The 20,174-nt window shown below is 39.4% G+C and overlaps 1 protein-coding gene across 15 annotated transcripts in view; it reads left to right on the top strand.

Annotated features, from left to right (window-relative positions):
- The first annotated feature begins 1,010 nt into the window (after positions 1 to 1,010).
- The window catches only part of LOC126235879 (broad-complex core protein isoforms 1/2/3/4/5-like), a 514,245-nt gene continuing 495,081 nt past the window's right edge, over positions 1,011 to 20,174 (top strand). For 8 of the 15 annotated variants that reach the window (XM_049944802.1, XM_049944796.1, XM_049944801.1 and 5 more), the window contains exons 1-2: positions 2,702 to 2,920; positions 11,076 to 11,261. In XM_049944802.1, coding sequence (XP_049800759.1) covers positions 2,855 to 2,920; positions 11,076 to 11,261 — 252 coding nt within the window. In that variant the 5' untranslated portion in view covers positions 2,702 to 2,854. Of the gene's footprint in view, positions 1,365 to 2,699; positions 2,921 to 11,075; positions 11,262 to 20,174 lie in introns of those variants that run through there. The other 7 variants (XM_049944794.1, XM_049944795.1, XM_049944792.1 and 4 more) reach the window with 5 other exon arrangements.

Consider the following 20,174-nt stretch of genomic DNA (forward strand, 5'->3'; position numbering starts at 1 on the left):
CGTTAGCGAATGTCTCTCGTGCAGCAATGGTAGCGGCGCTGAGGGGTTGCCGCGTTTGAATTTTGTATGGATAGAGGTGTAAACTCTGGCGCATGAGACGATACGTGGACGTTGGCGTCATTTGGACCGCAGCTGCAACACGGCGAACGGAAACCCGAGGCCGCTGTTGGATCACCTGCTGCACTAGCTGCGCGTTGCCCTCTGTGGTTGCCGTACGCGGTCGCCCTACCTTTCCAGCACGTTCATCCGTCATGTTCCCAGTCCGTTGAAATTTGTCAAACAGATCCTTTATTGTATCGCTTTTCGGTCCTTTGGTTACATTAAACCTCCGTTGAAAACTTCGTCTTGTTGCATCAACACTGTGTTCTAGGCGGTGGAATTCCAACACCAGAAAAATCCTCTGTTCTAAGGAATAAACCATGTTGTCTACAGCACACTTGCATGTTGTGAACAGCACACGCTTACAGCAGAAAGACGACGTACAGAATGGCGCACCCACAGACTGCGTTGTCTTCTATATCTTTCACATCACTTGCAGCGCCATCTGTTGTTGAAAATTGTAACTACTGTAATTTCGAAAGTTCGTCCGCCTGCAAATGTACTGTTGTCCTAAGCATATTGCAACAAACGGTGTATTTCTATCGCTGCTCGTTTAGTTTTTATTGCCGTTTCAAATATACCGGTCATTTTTGAAACACCCTGTAGGTATTAAGTAGTTCATACTGCGCTGAATTGAATTCGTCATTAATAGATAAAAATAGTACCGGCTCATAATAAATATACCTAGTCTATTTATGGTAGCGGTTTTTCATGTATCGGTGGTGAAATCTCTTTCGTTCCAGAATGATCAAGTGTTCATAAACATTGTTGTGAAATTAAAGCTGTTGCTGTAAGTACCAAACCGCAACTATAAAAATGACCACTACGCAATGTAGAGAACTGAAAAAGATAACGGCGTGCCCGTTTCTTTTAGCATACCTAAGTAACTTTATGTTTTACTGTTTTGTAGCGGTATAATCCACGCGTATTTATGTGACAGCTGGTGTCTAATTCGATAACGGGTTAAAATTTCGCGGCAGACCGGTGCTTGGTGTTAAAGATTCTGTATGCCGAAAAAAATCAATCTTGGTCTTATATTCCTGTGGTGTAAACTTAATTTAATCTAACCCAAAGACTTTACTTTTCGAGTTATTTTTGGATTATTGTTGCACCGCTTAATAACGGAAAATTGTCGTGTACTGTATGTCCGCCTCCTGGACAGTTTTAGTCCTTTGTGATTATTTATTGACGCCATTTTGTTTGTTTGATGACCGTAGGCTAGTGGATTTGAAAGTCAAGAACGTTTGAGGCGTCAATGAAGAAAAGTGAGTTCCATGCATAAACAATTTTTCAGATTTGCCGTATTAGCGCTAAGATAAAGGCGTGGTTTCAAATTACATTCGTCTTACGATACAAAATGAGTTATGGGAATTTACATTGTGATTTTTTCGACGAAGCAAAATTTGTTGTGATGAAAACACATTTAACTCGTTTGTTTATATCTTGATGTCACACGCCCACAAACTACACGCCCACAAACTATCCTGTGTAAAACTTTTGTAATTTGAGGGCTTACCGTGCGACTTAGCATGCAGGTATTTATTTATATGTTTGCCGGTTGTACCTTTCTCGGTCATTGATTATCTGAATAGACTAAGTTGGTGTACAGCTTTTTGTTGTTAATGGTTCAATTCGTTGTAGTCGTCTGAAGAAGCTGCGATCGGAACTTTAGCAGATTGTTCACAATGTATGACAGCAAGCTGCGCCCGTGAATCGTGTTGTGTCGATACAAGAACAGCGTCGTACACAAGAGAGAGTAACTTTGTTTATTGACGCATATTTTAAAGTGTCTGTAAGTCGTCGAGCATTTATTGCCCAATCTATTTACAGAATTGTACTGCTGTATATACATAAGCCCGCTTTGTCTGTTGTCTGTGTTGAATCCACTCTTAGATTTTGGCATAAACTTGATCAATTTCAACGGTAGTATGCAGAAGGGGGTGGTTATTACTGCTGTCAGTTCTAAGCAAAAACCATGTTGTCAACTGCCTTCTACTGCCAGTGGTTTGAGAGCAACCCTATTTGGAAAATCCATCAGTCTTATTGTTTAATACACGGAAGGGAATTATTCATGTCGATATTCTATTGACGAATGATTGTTGGACTGATACGGAAGATTTAGACATTGAAAACAGTAGTCTCAATTTTTTATTTCAGTTAACGAACTTTTATTGAAAAGAATGTGGCCTAATTGTTGTCTAGTCCAGCTATACTTAATGACTTTTGAATATCAGAATTCCTTATATCTGAAAGGTGAAACTTCTCTTTCCCAGTGATCACTGTCCGCAAATATTTTGGTTCTACAAGTAGGCCTATGTGTAACTGTTTTAAGATGAACAGGCTTTCTTGTGTATTAGGTTCTTTTCATGAGATCAATGCACGACAAACGCGAAGTGAGTTTCAGTGGGTGCAGAATTGTGTTAGGATTACTACTTCCCGCCTCCTTCCCCTCCCTGCTAAAAATTGTAATTCCAGAATATCATGGTTTACTGATTGGATATGCAGTAGAAGGCATGTAATGTAACCTACTTCACAAAGATGCACTTCTGCCATGACAACCTCCTCAGTCACCTCCATACAGAGGCTCTCCATTAGTTCATTTTACTACAGAAGGTGCTTTAAAGCAAGCTTTCATCCATCTGGGTGTTACATTCATCACAAGTCACCTTGTTGAGGAGACTGCATGTGTTGAAATACCATTCCTTGGAAGACACAACATACAGATTCATTATGTATTTTTTAGATAGATTGTTACATGTGTCTTCCCATGGACCATTCCTGTACTACCTCATGGACTGTTGGGCGATTGTTTAACCAGAAGGTATTGTAACAATATCAGTGAAGAACAAATTGGTGTATTTGTGTTGTTTTACTCTTCCCCCCATTAATCTAAAATAATTATATTTGCTGTTTGTTGTAATAAGGTGGGTGGTAAGTTACTGTAGTTAGTTACGTTCACTATATATCAATTTGCATAATAAATCCTAATGATGTGGAATGAGTCATTTTACATTCAAATTGCGAAATAATTTGTACATGTGATTACATGATTAAAATTTCCACGTTTTTTCTCTCTCTCTCTTTCTTTTCTTTCTCTCTCTTTTTTTTTAAACCAAAAGAAGAAATGGTTTACAGATATGAATTACTAATTCCTACCCACCACTTTTTACTCATTACAATAGTAGAAATTCTACAGAATAGATGATGTTATCAAGGAGAAGTTCTGTTTGTTTTCAAATTGTACTTAACTGTTGTGAGACATTTTTTGCTGTAACATTGTGCCCCTTTTTTCAAGCTAAAAACAACCTTAATGTGGAGTACTGCTTGTCATTTTTCCTTCTGACATTGTAATGATGTACATCATTGCTCCTTTTAAACTGTAATGGAGTATTTATTACAGACTTCACAAGGGAATAAATATACTGTGAAGCAGCAGTCAGAATGCCTAACTCCTTAAACAGATGTCTACAAGACAATCTTGATTAAGAACCACATATTATTCTTACAGCACATTTTTGAGCAACGAAGAATTTCTTTCTTAAAGATGAATTACCTCAAAATGTCAACTTACTTATTTGTCTTCCCCCAAGATTTGCAATGATTCTAAGTGCAAGTGTGACTGAACTAAGTCGTTTTAGGTGTTCCAAAATGTGCTTTTTCCAGATTAAATTGTCTGTGATATGGAAACCTAAGAATTTTGAAGTTTTTTACTGTATTTGTTATTTCCTCACCGTGTACTAAACTTATCGGTGGTGTGGTACTCCTAGATTTGAAGAACTGAATATGGTTTTGTCTTTTTAAAATTGACATTGAGACCATATGCAGAAAATCGATCAACAAAATTTTTAAGAACCATGTTTACCGTTTCTTTTGTTTCTGTATGTTTGCTTGGATTGGTTACGAAACTAGTGTCATCTGCAAAAAGAACATATACGAGGAATAATAGTGGACATAATATTGAATCATGGGGAACCCTGTATTTGATTTCTTCCCAGTCAGAAGTATTTCCCCGGACTATATTGGTGGAATTACTAAGTACAGCTTTCTGCATTCTTTTGTTCAGATCATCCATTGGTTGGCTATTCTATCAGTCCCATAAAGCTTCATTACATCTAAGAGAATACTGTGGTTCACACAGTCAAATGGCTTAGTAAGTCACAGAAAATATCCCCCGTCGTGATTTTATTATATAATGCCTGAAAAATTTGGTGAGTTTACATGTGAATGGCATTCTCAGTAGAGCAGATCTACTGAATCCTTGCTGAGAATATTATTGTGGCCCAGGTGAGATACTATTCTAGAATACATCACATTCTCAAAAATTTGGAAAATGATGTCAGCAGTGAAACAGGTCAGTAGTTATTATCATCTCTCCTATCACATTTTTAAAATAGTGGTCTGATGACTGCATATTTCAGTCTCTCTGGAAAAATGCGCTGAGTTAGTTATGATTCCAGGTAAGCTGATTGTATGGGAACAAATATTTAGTGCTCTTTGAGAGAAAGTATAATTTTCTTAATTTCAGAAGGAGAAGTTGGTGATGTATTCATAAGACTGAGTTGTATGAGAGTTAATTTTTCAACACACTAAGCAGTGATTTGTCTCTTGAACTGTTTGTTGCCAGGGTTGCAAGCTCTAGAAATCAGGGAATTTCAATTGTGTCAGGGAAATTTGGAAAAAAAGCGACACTGGATAAATCTAATTTTTGTCCCAGTAGATGAAATGGTTTGTTTACTGAGATGTCATGCATCATCGCTTGCTGGGTGCAACTGAGTATGTATGCTTTTTCCCTATTCCCTCATTATTCTTACTGCTTCTCCCCTTCCTACCAATCCCCTCAGCTTGCAGTCAGTGCTGGCACCATTTTTTGGTGCTAGCCTAGCAGCTACCGACAAGAGGCGAGGAGCAGTTTGTTTGAATCTGATTCTCAGAGATTGTTGACGCAGCGGCTGGAGATGGCAGCCATGTGTGCATGAGGTGTGCCTGAGGGATCGTGTGAATGTGTGTGTGCTCTTGTTTTCTGACAAAGGCTATGGCCAAAAATTAAATTGTGATGTCTTTTCTATGTGCCTGTCTGTGGCTCACCGATCATCTTTATGGCGAGTTGCTACCTACCCTCATTTGTATTGATTCTCAGAGTATTTGCACAAGTCTGTTGCATGGATTGATCACTTCGGTCTCATTTCATCAACATGGTGTCTGTGTCACATGAATAGCTGGCCACATGAATGGATTTCTGCGACTGGCCCAAACTGCAGACTATTTCTGTGGGTATCTCTAATGGATCGGACCTGCCGATCTGAAACCTATTGTTTCACACTAATGTGCAGGCCCTGACAATCAGATCTAGTATCAGCGATCTGCTGGCAGGCCGGGTCTGCTTGTGTGTGGCATAATGCAGCGGATTTTCGTGGTTTATCTGTGGACCCAGAATAGAGGCGCTGCTTGGCAGACCAGAGCCCACAGGCGTTGGGTTTCAGGAATTGTGACTTTCTCACCACAAGTACGTTTTACAGTGTGACATTTTACAGACATTTTATTTAGTGTAGCACATTTTGGCACTTTGAAGATAGTTTATATATTACAAAATATGGACAATATTGGAGAAGAAATTGTGGCAGTCGCTGTGGTTTGTATGCTGTGTACTCATATAGTTATTGAATTAAAATCATACAATACCCTGTAAAATAATACATATAACACAGTCGGTAATAACCAACAATAACAAACATAGTAGAACCAACATTTTATTGGCGGTCACCTATAGTGTTGGTTTACACAACTCTTCACTGCCTTGTATACTTCTTTGTAGAGGCTTACTTTTATCTGAGATTATTTCTGAAATCGGTGAATGTATTTTAAATCTGTCTTGCGACTCCAAAGAAATGCTTATTTGTGTCATCTTTATGTGTTTTGTTTTATTGAAATAAAATAACAACAGTGGTCTTAATGAAACACACATACCATTTGGCTTGCCTTCTCCATCTAAGAACAGTTCATTACTAAGTTGTTGATGTTGGTACTTAAGATTTTTGCTTACATGGGTGGAAATACAGAAGTCCTTACTTTCTTTGTCAACTTATGTCTTTACTTACGGTACCCTTAAAATCTCAAAATTTCTCATGGAAAAATGCAAAAACTTGTCTGGAAATCAGGGAATTTCACCTAGGGAAACTTGTGACACTCTGTTCCCAATACTTTGTACTTCGTTTAAGAAATGATTATTAAATGTATTTGCTACCTGTGACTCATCATTTATAGCCCTTCCATTCAGTTCAATAGTGACGTCATCCTTTCTGTGGCTGGTTGCCCTGCCTCTCATTTCACTATACTCCATATGCCCTTAATTCTGTTATTAGAATTACTGATTTCTGACATTATGTGAATGTTCCTTGATTTTCTAATAACCTTTCTTAGTAATTTTGAGTCGTTTTTGCAGTGTGCAACTAATACAGGATTTCTGCTTGTTCATGCCTATATATACGTTACCCATTTTCGTTTCATAAGATACTTTAATCCTCGTGCTCGATGATTTTTTACACGGGTGTTTAATGTACCTTCTGATTAGGTTATGTGGAAAGCTATTTTTAAATACTGGTATGAATTTATCATGGAATAGATTAAATTTTATGTTAGCATTTGGTTCAATATCAATTTCATCCCTTGTAAAATATTCTTAAAAACATTTGTCCTGTAGTCATTAATTATTCTAACTTATTTCCATTGAGGAGTAGCCATACTTTGAGACACTGTTATTTATTCTGACTGTGCATCATGATCAGAGGGTGCATTTGTTACTGGGTAGACAGTTAATTTTTTACTTTGAGTTTCATCAAAAGAAACATTTTTGAAAGACGTCACTGTAACAGAAGACCCCCACAATAATGCACAGAAAAGTAAGGTTAGCTTATTCCTCCAAAATATAAGAGGATTGAGTAATAAGGTAGAAGAGCTTCTTGCCTGCTTGCAAAATTTAGAGGAAAAGATAGACATCCTGTGTCTGTCCGAGCACCACATAACCACAGGGTTAGATAAGTCACATATAAAAGATTACAGTCGAGCAGCTTACTCATGTAGAACTAACATGGGAAACGGAGGAGTTATTGCATATATTAAGACAGAACACAAATTTGAAAGCATTGATACAAGTAGATTTTGTAGTGACCAGCACATAGAAGTGTGTGATTGTGAATTAATGCTGAAAAACAGTTCACTTTTAATTGTAACAATATATAGATCCCCACTGGGAAAATTTGAATTATTTACGAGGAACCTGGATTCCTTACTGTGCTGTCTGTCAGACACCAGCAAACGGTTAAGGGTCTGTGGTGACTTCAGTGTGGATTTTCAAAAGGATTCTGATAGGAAAAATGATTTGGAAATCTTATTTGAATCCTACAATTTGCTCTCAGTAGTTAACTTTCCGACACAGGTGGATAAAGACAGTAGGTCCCCAATTGATAATATTTTCTTTGATGAGGCACAAAGCAAGAAAATAACTGTGCACCCAGTAACAAATGCTCTCTCTGATCATGATGCACAGTTAGTCAGGACAAATGACATAGTGCCCTGCAGTGTGAATACACCTCAGTGGAAGTCAGTCAGAATAATGAATGACTACAGGACAAATGTTTTTAAGAGTAGCTTACAAGAAACAACATGAGATGAAATTTATAAAGAACCAAATGCCAATATAAAATTTAATCTATTCCAAGATAGATCCATATCAGTATTTGAAAATAGCTTCTCGTATAAGCTAATCTGAAGGGACATTAAACAGTCACGTAAAAAACTATGGATCACTAAGGGGATTATAAAGTATTTTGGGAAAGGGAAATGTATCTTTTGGCAAGAACAAGTAGAGACCATGCAGTAGTTGCGCACTACAAAGACTACTCAAAATTACTAAGAAAAGTTATTAAAAAATCAAGAAACATGCACATAAAGTTAGAAATCAGTGCGTCTGATAACAGAGTTAAGTCAATATAGAACATAGTGAAGCAAGAGACAGGACAACCAACCACAGAAGAGGATAACGTTACTATTGAATTGAATGGAAGGGTTATAAATAACAAGTCACAGGTAGCAAATCATTTCTTAAACGTAGTGGAAAGCATGGGGGCCAGCAGTTCAAGAGAAAGATCACAATAATATGTGGAAGAATTAATTCTCATAAAATTACGTCGTGAGAATGTACCACCAACTTCTACTTCTGAAATTAAGAGGGTCATACATTCTCTCAAGAGTAAAAGTTCTTTTGGTTTTGATGGTGTTTCCAATAAAGTGCTAAAGATTTGTTCCCATATAATAAGTCCGGTATTGTCTGAAATATGTATTGCATCTATTGCATCACTAATTCAAGGCATTTTTCAAGAGAGACTAAAATATGCCATTGTTAAACCCCTCTTTTAAGAAGGTGATAAGAGAGACGTCAGTAACTTCCGACTGATTTCACTGCTGGCATCATTTTCCAAAATTTTTGAGAAGGTGTTGTATTCTAGAATAGTATCTTGCCTTGGCAACAATAAAATCCTCAGCAAATCACAGTTTGGGTTTCAGAAGGGTTGCTCTTCTGAGAACGCCATTTACATGTTCACACATTAGATATTGCAAGCATTAAATAACAAAAGAGCACCGGTAGGTATTTTCTGTGACCTGTCCAAGGCATTTGATGGTGTGAATCATAAGATACTCCTAGGTAAATTGAAATTTTATGGGATTGATGGGATAGCCAGCTAACCAATGGATCATGTCATATCTAACCAAAAGAATGCAGAAAGTTGTACTTAGTAGAAATTCAACCAACAAAATCCAGAGACATAATTCTATCTGGGGAGAAATAATGTATGGGGTTCCCCAAGGCTCAATCTTAGGTCCACTACTGTTCTCATATGTGTAAATGAACTACCGTCTAATGTACAACAAGCAGAATTAGTTCCTTTTGCAGATGACACTGACACCAGTATTGTAATCACTCACAGTATACATACAGAAATGGAAGAAATGGTGAACGAAGTTCTCAAAAGTATCATTGACTGGTTTTCTGCGGATGGTGTCACCCTGAATTTCACAAAGACACATCATTTTCAGTTCTGCACCTGTAGGGGTACTGCACCAGTATAAGTGTAACACATAATGATGAAGTAATACATAGGATGGAAACTTCAAAATTCTTAGGTGTCCATATTGATGAGAATTTAAATTGGGAAGAAAAAAGTTTGGAACTCATAAAGCAACTTAGTTCAGCCACATTTGCACTTAGAATCATAGCAAATTTTGGGGAGAGAGAAATCACTAAGTTGACATATTTTGCTTATTTTCATTTAGTAATGTCATATGGAATAATGTTCTGGGGTAACTCATCTTTGAGAAAGGTCTTCATTGCCCCAAAACTTGCTGTAAGAATAATATGTGGTGCTCACTTGCGATCATCTTGTAGACATCTGTTAAAGGAGTTGAGCATTCTAACTACTGCTTCACAGTATAGTTGTTCCCTCATGAAGTTTGTCCTAAATAATCCACTACAGTTCAAAAGGAACAATGAGGTACATAATTACAATACTAGAAGAAAAAATGATATTCATTACTCAACATTGAGGTTTTCTTTAACACAGAAGCGGGTGCACAATTCTGCAACAAAAAAATTTTGACCACTTACCCAGTGATATAAAATGTCTAACAGATAGCAAGGTAAAATTTGAAGATAAATTGAAAAAGTTTCTCCTTGACAACTCCTTCTATTCCACAGAAGAATTTCTATGTTTGTAATGTGTAAATTGCTAACTCAATCTTGTTTTCCTTCTTTTTTTTGCAAGGGAGGGGATTAATTATATTGCAATGTTTAGAGTACAAATAGATGTACAAATTAATTTGCTATATGAAATTAAAATGACTCATTCCACATCATGACGATTTATTCTGCAAAATGATCCATGGAACACGAAAGTAATTAACTAACTTAGGGTCCTACTGTCTTTAACCATCCATATTGAAAAGTTGATTACTGAAATCAAATTGTAACATCCAAATGAGAGTTCTAGATCATTTTTCCTGTCAGAATCCTTTATAAAATCTACATTGAAGTCACCTCAGAGTGTTAGCTGACTGCTGCTGTCTGACAGATAGCAGACCAAGAAATCTAGTTTCCTCACAAACATTCCAAAATTTCCCAGTGGTGGGCTACATACAATTACAATTAAAAGTGAACTGTTTTTCAGTATTAATTCACAAGTACACAATTCAATGTGCTGATCAATACAAAGTCTACTTATCTCAATGTTTTGAACTTGCATTTTGTCTTAATATATGTAACAAATCCTCCTTTTTCCATACTAGGTCTGCATGAGGAAGCTGGTGGATGTACTATTTTATATGCAACTTATCTAATGTGTGGTTTTGTGGTGTTCAGACAGGTGCTCTCTAAATTTTCCAATATATTGATGAAATAAACTGACCTTACTTTTCTCTGCATTCTTAAGCATTTTGTGGGGCTCTTCTGTTAGTTTGACATCTTTCATCTTTCAAAACAGGGTGCTTGAATCCTGATCCTAACCTAAAAATGCGTGCCTCTCTGGCACCAGTAACCACATTGATCTTACTTTGTATGTTGGTGACCTCCCGTATTTTATCTGCAAGAAGCTCAGCCAACTGATGTTTCCGTCTCCTATTCGGCTGTACCTAGATGTTACGACAATATGGTACATGAGCTTTGTCATGACCATGTATTAATATTCGGCATTACCTAAATGTTACAACAAAATTGGGTAACACTATGTCTTACAGTATATGGACTCATTTAATGGATGGAAATTTTTCACTTTACATACTGAATTACCTTTCTTTTTTAAAAAATAGTGTGTTGTATATTTAGTAACCATGAAGTGTTTATAATGAAATGAATGATTGTAGTTGTGTTAATGCAGACGAATACTTTAAGAATAAACCAAACTTAATGCACTTATAATTTTTTGCTGAAGATGGGTAGCAGTCAGCAGTTCTCACTCAGGTGGAATAATTACCTGAACCACATAACTGGTGCCTTTGACACATTGAGAAATGATGATGAGTTGGTGGACGTAACACTGAGCTGTGAAGGCAAGCGCATTAAGGCTCACAAGATGTTGCTGTCTGTCTGCAGTACTTATTTTAGAGATCTGTTCAAGGTAAGAAATATTTCAAAGTATACATCTACAGCTTGAAAATAATAGTAGAAGACATGGCTTTCAGTACTTTTCATTTGGAAATTGTACAGAGAAATAATTGCTTTTATGATTCTCTATGAGCTTTTATTGGTAATTTTATTTGTGAGATACCAAAGAGAGCAATAATCAGGGAGGTTCCATTCTAACAACTATTTGTCAATGCTTCTTTAGCCGTTTGTTTGGGTGATGTTAAGACTTATTACTGAAAAGTGTCTGCCACTTGACTTTTTCCATCATATCTGTTACTATTTTCTGCTGCTAAAACTATTCTGTGGTCATTCACATCGCTCTTCATTTTGTGCCCTTGAAATACATTATGCATCTGAACTATAGGGGTTGATGGTCATCCAGGTGTTTATCAAGCAATTTCCCAGTGTCCTGCCAGCGATTCAAAGGCTGTTAATCACTTTATCTGAAATGGACCTGTGTAATTGGTATGCTTCATATCGCCACACATTGTTACTCTTAAGAGCCTATGACATCATTTGTGGCTCATTGGTTATGTAGTCATAGTGTAATACATTTTTATGTGAACAATATAAGGGAAAGATAGATTGCTACTTACCATGGAGATGAAGTGTTAAGTTGCAGACAGGCACCCATTAGCTTTTGGCGGTAGCCTTCATCAGAAAAAGAAACATAAACACATATTAATTCACACAAGAAAGCACACACCTCACACATACATGACCACCATCTCCAGCAGCTTGGCCCGTAATGCAGCTGTCACTTGGAACGGAAGCAACAATGTGGAGGGGGCAAGGAAGGGAAAGAGATAGCATGGTACTGGTGGTGGAAGGGAACAGTGCTGTCTGGCAGAGCGTACAGGTACTAGGATGCCAACAGGTGCAGAGTTGGGAGGCTACGGGTGGGGAGGGAGGGGAGCAGAAATAAGGAATGAAAAAGGAGAGGTGTGGGGAAGGGGAAAGATGGGCAGATGAGTTGGCAGTGAGTGACACACAAAGAGGGTGGTGGATGAGAATAGGGAGGAGGTGATAAAATAGAGGGGGTGGAAACTGTTGGGTGTAGAGTGTGGGGACGGTATGTTATCGTTGGTTGAGGCTGGGATAATTTCGGGAGCGGAGAAAGTGTAACTCCAATCTGTGCAGTTCATGGGAGGAACCAGGTGGCTTGTGTAGTGAAGCAACATCCTAGTCCGTCCTGATGCCATTCACATACCAAACCCCTTGCCACAGGGATCATCCCTGTGAAAGACCCAGGTGCTAGACCTGCCAAATCCACCCGCCCAGCCTTCCTATTCCAGTCCTGTCACAGGCTTACCCTACCCCATCAGAGGTCGGGCCACCTGTGAAAGTAGCTGTGTCTTATAGCAGCTCTGCTACAATCGTTGCACAACTTTTTTTTATTGATATGACTACCAGCAAGCTGTCCACAAGATGAACGGCCACCACCAAACTGTGGCCAAGAGCAAAGTAGATCACCGTGTGGCACATCATGCAGCTGAACATAACGCGCTTCATTTCAATGACTGCTTCACTATTGAAACCATCTGGATCCTCACCTCCAACATCAGCTTTCCTGAACTACGCAAATGTGAGTTATCCTTACAACACATCCTCCACTTCCGAAATTACCCCGACCTCAGTAACATAGTGTCCCGACACCTGGCACCCAACATTCTCCACACGATCTGTCCTATCACCTCTTCACTACTCTCATCTCTCACTTATTTTGTGTGGCCCGACCGGGCGGGCTCACAGTTTTAATCTGCCAGGAAGTTTCATATCAGCGCACACTCCGCTGCAGAGTGAAAATCTCATTCTGGAAACATCCCACAGGCTGTGGCTAAGCCATGTCTCCGCAGTATCCTTTCTTTCAGGAGTGCTAGTTCTGCAAGGTTCGCAGGAGAGCTTCTGTAAAGTTTGGAAGGTAGGAGACGAGATACTGGCAGAAGTAAAGCTGTGAGGACCAGGCGTGAGTCGTGCTTCGGTAGCTCAGATGGTAGAGCACTTGCCCGCGAAAGGCAAAGGTCCCGAGTTCGAGTCTCGGTCGGGCACACAGTTTTAATCTGCCAGGAAGTTTCAAGTCTCATTCATCTTCTTTATCTCCTGAAACTCTACTGCCAACCGATTGGCTATTGGGGGGGGGGGGGGGGGGGAAACTACCACCATCTGTTATATGATCAGATAGTCCATCACCAACCACGTTGGCTGTGAAAATAACTGTATTATACATAGCCAAGGGAAGCAAAGGATACCATAATTCCAAAGAACAACAGATCTCATGCAAAGTGTAGTTAAGGGGATACGGAATCGGATTTTGGGTTAAAAAATCGAATTTTTTTTTTATTGGCGTATTATATTCTGCCATGTTTCCTCTTTAAAATGACGTATCATACATAGCTCTACTACAATTATAACTATTTTATTTTTATATATTTGTGAGATCGTGTATTGCGCTTATATAATGGTATAATGTTCGCTATGTCAAATATCTGGGAGATGGTGACTCTAAAGCATTCAAAGAAGTTTTGGAAAGCAAACCATATGGGAACAGTGTAAATATAAGCAAACTTGAATGTATAGGACATGTGCAGAAGAGAATGGGTGCCAGGCTGAGAAGGTTAAAATCAGTTATGAAAGGGAAAAAACTAGATGATGGGAAAACCTTGGATGGCAGAGGAAGATTGACTGATTCCATAATAGACCACATTCAGAACTGCTATGGCCTTGCAATCAGGCAAAATACAGGCAATCTTGAAGAAATGAGGAGAGCTATATGGGCTTTATATTTCCACACCGCATCCACGGATGAGCATCCACAACATGGTTTGTGCCCCAAAGGTGAAAACAGCTGGTGTAAATACAATAGGGGACTAACAACAGGAGAGAAATACATTCACCACCACAGTCTACCATCAGCCATCATGGCAGAAATAAAGCCCATTTTCAGAGATCTGGCTGACAGAAGTCTTCTGATGAAATGTCTTCACGGAAAAACGCAGAACCCCAACGAGTGCTTGAATAGTGTGATATGGCATCGTCTCCCAAAAACAGTGTTTGTCGGAATTAATACACTACATTTTGGTGTGTATGATGCTGTGGCAACCTTCAATCTTGGAAATATAACTAAATGCCAGGTCCTTCAAAAGTTGGGTATGTGTGTTGGTTCCCGTACGGTACGTGCTATGTTCTTTTTAGATCAGCACAGACTAAGGCATGCTGATAATATAATCAAGACATTAGTGAAAAAAGCAAGACAGGTGCAGAGGGGTGCCAAAAGAAGACTTGAAGATGATTATGAAGACTGTGAAGGGGGTATTAGCTACGGGTCAGGAATGTTTTAATCTTCTTTCTCCGTTTCCCGTAAGTTTACTTTTTACTTCATCTAGGAACATTATCTCAGGTACTGGTCAACCTAGAAGTCTGAAATTTTTATGACGTAGTGACATAGGTCCCTATTACATACTGAAACAACGATTTTTTAATTACTTGATTTACAAAAGACTTAGGGGTGATAGTCTAGTAAAAAGCGATGGAAAAAATTTACTTAAAAATAAATGTACAATATGTCTGTAAGAAAATACTTTGACAATAAACTGTTGTTTCAGTATTGTTGTAACATATGAATGCACATACAGTAAAATTTTTACCTCTCTGTCTCCAGTAGTTTGTGAGAAAATGTTCCCTATAGTAGGCATATATTAACATTGCGGGGATAGGTGATTCCGTATCCCCTTAAGTAAGGAATTGATCTATACAGAGTAGACAATAAAAGGATTTGCATGTGTTGTATTTTAAAAGTGTAGACACAAGTAAGAATGTAAATAAAAAACAGATATAGTAGCATAGCTGACGCCATGCACCGTATTTGCATGTCTGCCAGATTTCTCAAAACATACACTGCGCACATATTACTTAACCACTTACAACCTTGAAACTTCCTGACATTAAAACTATGTGCTGGACTGGTACTACAATATGGTACCTTGCCTTTTGCAGGCAATTCTGTTTCTAACGAAGTTATCCATACAAGACTCGTAAACTGCCCTCACAGTTTTACTTTCTGCATTACCTCTTCTACCTTTCGATAAAGGCTTACAGTTTCATTGGAAGGTCTCAACTTGTCGAGAGTGGCACATGCAAAAGAGATTGAAAACTTTACTAGCTTTCAGAATAAATCCTTTAAGGTTCTAGAGTACAAATGTGCGTGTGCACACACACACACACACACACACACACACACACACACACACTTACATTGTACCAGCTGTTGATGAGGTGCAGCACACAATGAAGGTGATGTGTAGGAGAGAATTGAAAGGGGGTGACAGGACAGAGGGTGTGGAAACAGAAGATTACCAAAGTTACGGCACAAAGAGGATTACAGGAGTGAAGGATGTGTTGCAAAGATAACTCACATCTAAGTAGTTCAGAAAAGCTGATGATGGATGGAAGGATCCAGATCTCCCAGGTCATGAAGCAGCATTTGAACTCAAGCATGTTATGCTTAACAGCGTGTTATGCCACTGGATGGTAATGGTAAGCTTTGTTCTTGGCTACAGTTTGGTCGAGGCCATTCATTCACATGGACAGTTGGTTGGTGGTCATGCCTAAATAAAATGCTGTGCAGTGATAGCAGCACAGCTGATATATTACATAGCTGCCTTCACAGATGGCCCTGCCTCTGATAGGACAGAATAAGCCTGTGACAGAACTGGAGTAGTGGAAGCTGTTGCAGGCGGAGGTGTCATAGTGGACACAGACCAGGAGGTTGTGTAGGTGGGATTGGTGATGAAACACCACTTTAGGAGGGGTCGGAAGGATCTTGGACAGGATGTACCTCATTTGTGGGCATGATGACAGATAATCAAAACTCTGGTGAGAGATCTGGTTCAATTGATACTGAGTGACAAGAGGGTGGGTGCAGTCCTTTGCAGCTGACTGTTGGAGTGGTAGGAGGATTGACAGTGTGTGAGAATATGGCATGATAAATCTGCTTGTGGGTTAACTTTGGGGGTGGGGGTGAAGCACGTGTCTGGGAAGGTCTTCAGCATAATGGCCATCCACAAAGAGGCAGCCTGTATGAGAACAATTTTTTGGTATGGGAGGGGTGACATGTCAAAAATGTAGGTACTGTTGGTGGTTAGTAGCGTTAATATGGACAGAGGTGTGGATGGAGTCATCACAAAAATGGAGGTCAAGAACAGGGGCTGGGGAGGACCAGGTGAAGTGGTTGGGGAAGAAGGTGCTGAGGTTGTGGAGGAATGACGATAGGGTGCCTTGGTCCTGAGTCTTGATGTTGGAGATGTAATAAATCAACCTGAAACAGATAAGGGGTTTGGGTTTTTGGGAGATTGGGAAGGTTTCCTTTGGATGGCAAATAACTTAAACAGGTTGGCATAGGAGGGTACCATGCAGGTGCCCATAACTGTGCTGCAGATTTATTTCCATACTTGCCCCTCAAAAGAATGGTAGTTGTGAGTGAGGGTATAGTTGGTAATGTGTATGAGTAATGAGGAGACGAATTTAGAGTTGGAGTGGCATTGGGAAAGGTAGGGTTTGATAGTCGCATGGCCATGGACATGAGGGATGTCAGTATATGGGGAGGTGGCATCAACAGTTGAGGAGTAGGGATGTGGTTGATAATGGGTTTGAGATGGTTCAGAGTCTGTGAAGAAACTGGTTTGTATCTTTTAATGTGAGAGTTTAGGCTTCCTACAATTGGATGGAAATGTTGGTCAATGAGAGTGGAAATTCTTTCAGTGGGAGCACAATAACCACCCACAATGGGGTGACCAACATTTTTCAGTTTGTAAATTTTAGGAAACATTTAGGAGGTGTGTGTGTGTGTGTGTGTGTGTGTGTGTGTGTGTGTGGAGAGGAGGAGTCAGACAGCTGACAGAAGTCTTCTGTCAGGTGGTCACTTCAGTTCATCGTGGCAGTGGTAGAGCCTTTGTCTGCAGGGAAGGTGTTTAGGCCAGGATCTGATTTGAGGTTACGAATGGCTGTCCTTTCTCCTGTTATGAGGTTTGTGTTCTTGGAAAGGGACTAGGGGAAGGATGGTAAGGTCATGTTGGAGGCAAGGAATTCATGTAAGCCGACAAGGGGGTGGTTAGGTGGGAGAAGATGGTCATGGTTGGATGATGATATGAACTGGGAGAGGTGAAGTTCAATGTTGGTATTAGGTTGGCTTTGATTGGAGGGATTGGTAGCAAAGAAGTGTTTCCACTGCAAGGATCAGGAGAAGGAGAGTAGGTCTTTGATGAGTCCAACATGGTTAAACTTGGATATGGGGCTGAAGGTGAGGCCTTTGGATAGAAATGAAACTTCCACAGGATTGAGTTTTTTAGCGGAACATTTACCTGCAGTGTTTTGGTATTGTTCAGTTCCTGGATTTTGTGGAGTGTTGGGAGGGAGTTGAGGATGTGAAAGATTGAAAGGGTTGGCAAGGCAGGGTTCGGGTACTATGAGGGGTTGACTTGGGGTGATTCACAGTGGGTAGGATAGGTGTTGATGAGTTGTAGAACGTCAACAAGTTTGATGATTTATGGAGATGGTATCTGGAGTGCTCTTCCAGTTGTTGAACAGCAAGGATTTCAATGTGTTGGTTATGAAGTGGGGGTTGCACAGTAACAAAATCTTGCAGAAGGAGAAATGTTTTTATGGAAAAGCTAGCAAAATTTTAATTGTAACAATTTGTCCATTTTATTTGGACCGTTGAGCTCCGTGGCCGTGGATAATGATATTTCATGTAAAAATACAGCAACCAGCCACTTTGTAATGCGTTTTTATTTATGCCAATATGCGTTTCGGGTTTGCACCCATCTTCAGCTGGCAAATTACATGGATCTTCAGTTACTACAGTAGTACAATCTCGACAGCAGTTTGGATGCTGCAGCAGGCCTGTGCAAAAGCAACGATTCCAATCATTTACTTCAATTTCGCGAGTTTAAAGTTATGCGCTATCAATTGTTCATTTTACTTACATTCTCCTCTCCTTGTTTTTTCTTGGCTTTTCCTCTTTTTTGCAGTTGTTGCAAAAAAGAGGAAAAGCCAAGAAAAAACAAGGAGAGGAGAATGTAAGTAAAATGAACAATTGATAGTGCATAACTTTAAACTCGCGAAATTGAAGTAAATGATTGGAATCGTTGCTTTTGCACAGGCCTGCTGCAGCATCCAAACTGCTGTCGAGATTGTACTACTGTAGTAACTGAAGATCCATGTAATTTGCCGGCTGAAGATGGGTGCAAACCCGAAATGCATATTGGCATAAATAAAAACGCATTAAAAAGTGGCTGGTTGTTGTATTTTTACATGAAATAAAATTTTAATTGTCTTTTTGTGGTCGCCACTCAACAACTCCACGCTTCTGCAATTCAGTGAGTGGTCTCCTTTACTCCTAAATAGTTACATTCTGCCAGAACTTTTCGTGGTTGCCACACGACGACTCAACGCCTGTGAAATTCAGTGAGTGGTCTCCTTTACTCCTAAATACTTACATTCTGCCAGACTTTCCTATATATTTACAAACTTATTTGTGACTAATAAAAAAAGACTAGTAAATGAGGTAAAAGTACCACAAGGTATCTTCATCTGATAAGTCAAAACATTATGACCACTGCCCATTGCGACGTTGGATGCCATCTGGTGATGTTGTGGGCACATGATGTGCTAACAAAAGTATATAAGCAGAGCAGACATGGACGGGGGATCACTATAGCAAAGATGTGGGCTGCAAATGGGGAAAACTATTGAGATAAGCGACTTTGACAAAGGGCAGATTATTCTTACGCAGAGTCTGTGAACTAATATCTTAAAATTGGAAAAGATGGTTGAATGTTCATGTGCTACTGTCGTGAGCAAAGAGTTAGAAGGACCTTAAAACTATCACTAGGCACTAAATGGCTGGACGTCCACGACTCTTCACAGAACGTGGGGTTCAGTGGCTTGTGTGCTATGTAAAGTAGGATATATGGTGATTTGTGGCATCTCTGCTGAAAGAGCGTAATGGTGGTGCATGCACAAGTGTTTCAGAGTACACCATTTATTGTACTTCATTGAACATGGTGCTCTGCAGCAGACCACCCCTATATGTTCACATGTTGACTGAATGACATTGTCAATTACGATTGCAGTGGGCATGGGACCATCAGGATTCAACCATTGATTGATGGAAGCATGTTGGCCCTTTGGGTGAATCATATTTTTGCTCCACAAACACTGCCATCAAGATGAACGGTGGCTCGAAACGTGCAGCAGGTCATGGACGCAGAATAGTGGGACGCAGGATGGTGGGAGTAGTATTATGTTATGGTAGATATTCTCTTGTGCTTGCATGAGACCTGTGGTAGTAATTGAAGACATGTTGACAGCTGCGAATCACCTGCGTCCCTTCATGCTTGATGTCTTCTCCAATGACAATGTCATCTGTCAGCAGTATAACTGTCCATGTCTCGGGCCCTGAACCATGCTACAGTGTCGCATTGATGTCTCGATGACCAGATTCGCCTTATGTAAATCCTATGGAATCCATGTAGGTGCTATCAGGTGCCATCACCATGTACACAAATCATCTGTCCCTTATTTATGCAAATTACGTGACCTACATAGATATCTAATGCCATATACCTGCAAAAACCTACCAACAAACTGTCGGATTCCTGATATGCAGAATCAGTGACATTTTTCGTTCCAGAGACAAACAAGCTATTAAGCAGGTGATCACAATGTTCTGTCTCATCGGTGTATGTTGTGAAACAGACTTACCTATTCATTTGTATGGAACATTCTGCAGTAAAATTAACATGTGTCTTAAACTAAATTATTGTTAAATGTAGAAATATAAATTGTTTTAAAACCAGATCCTTCCTGCATTTATGTTCCAGATGAACATAATAGAGTATAAAATTAC

The sequence above is a fragment of the Schistocerca nitens genome, chromosome 2, assembly GCF_023898315.1.
Source record: "Schistocerca nitens isolate TAMUIC-IGC-003100 chromosome 2, iqSchNite1.1, whole genome shotgun sequence".
In the NCBI taxonomy this organism is placed as follows: Eukaryota; Metazoa; Arthropoda; class Insecta; order Orthoptera; family Acrididae; genus Schistocerca; species Schistocerca nitens.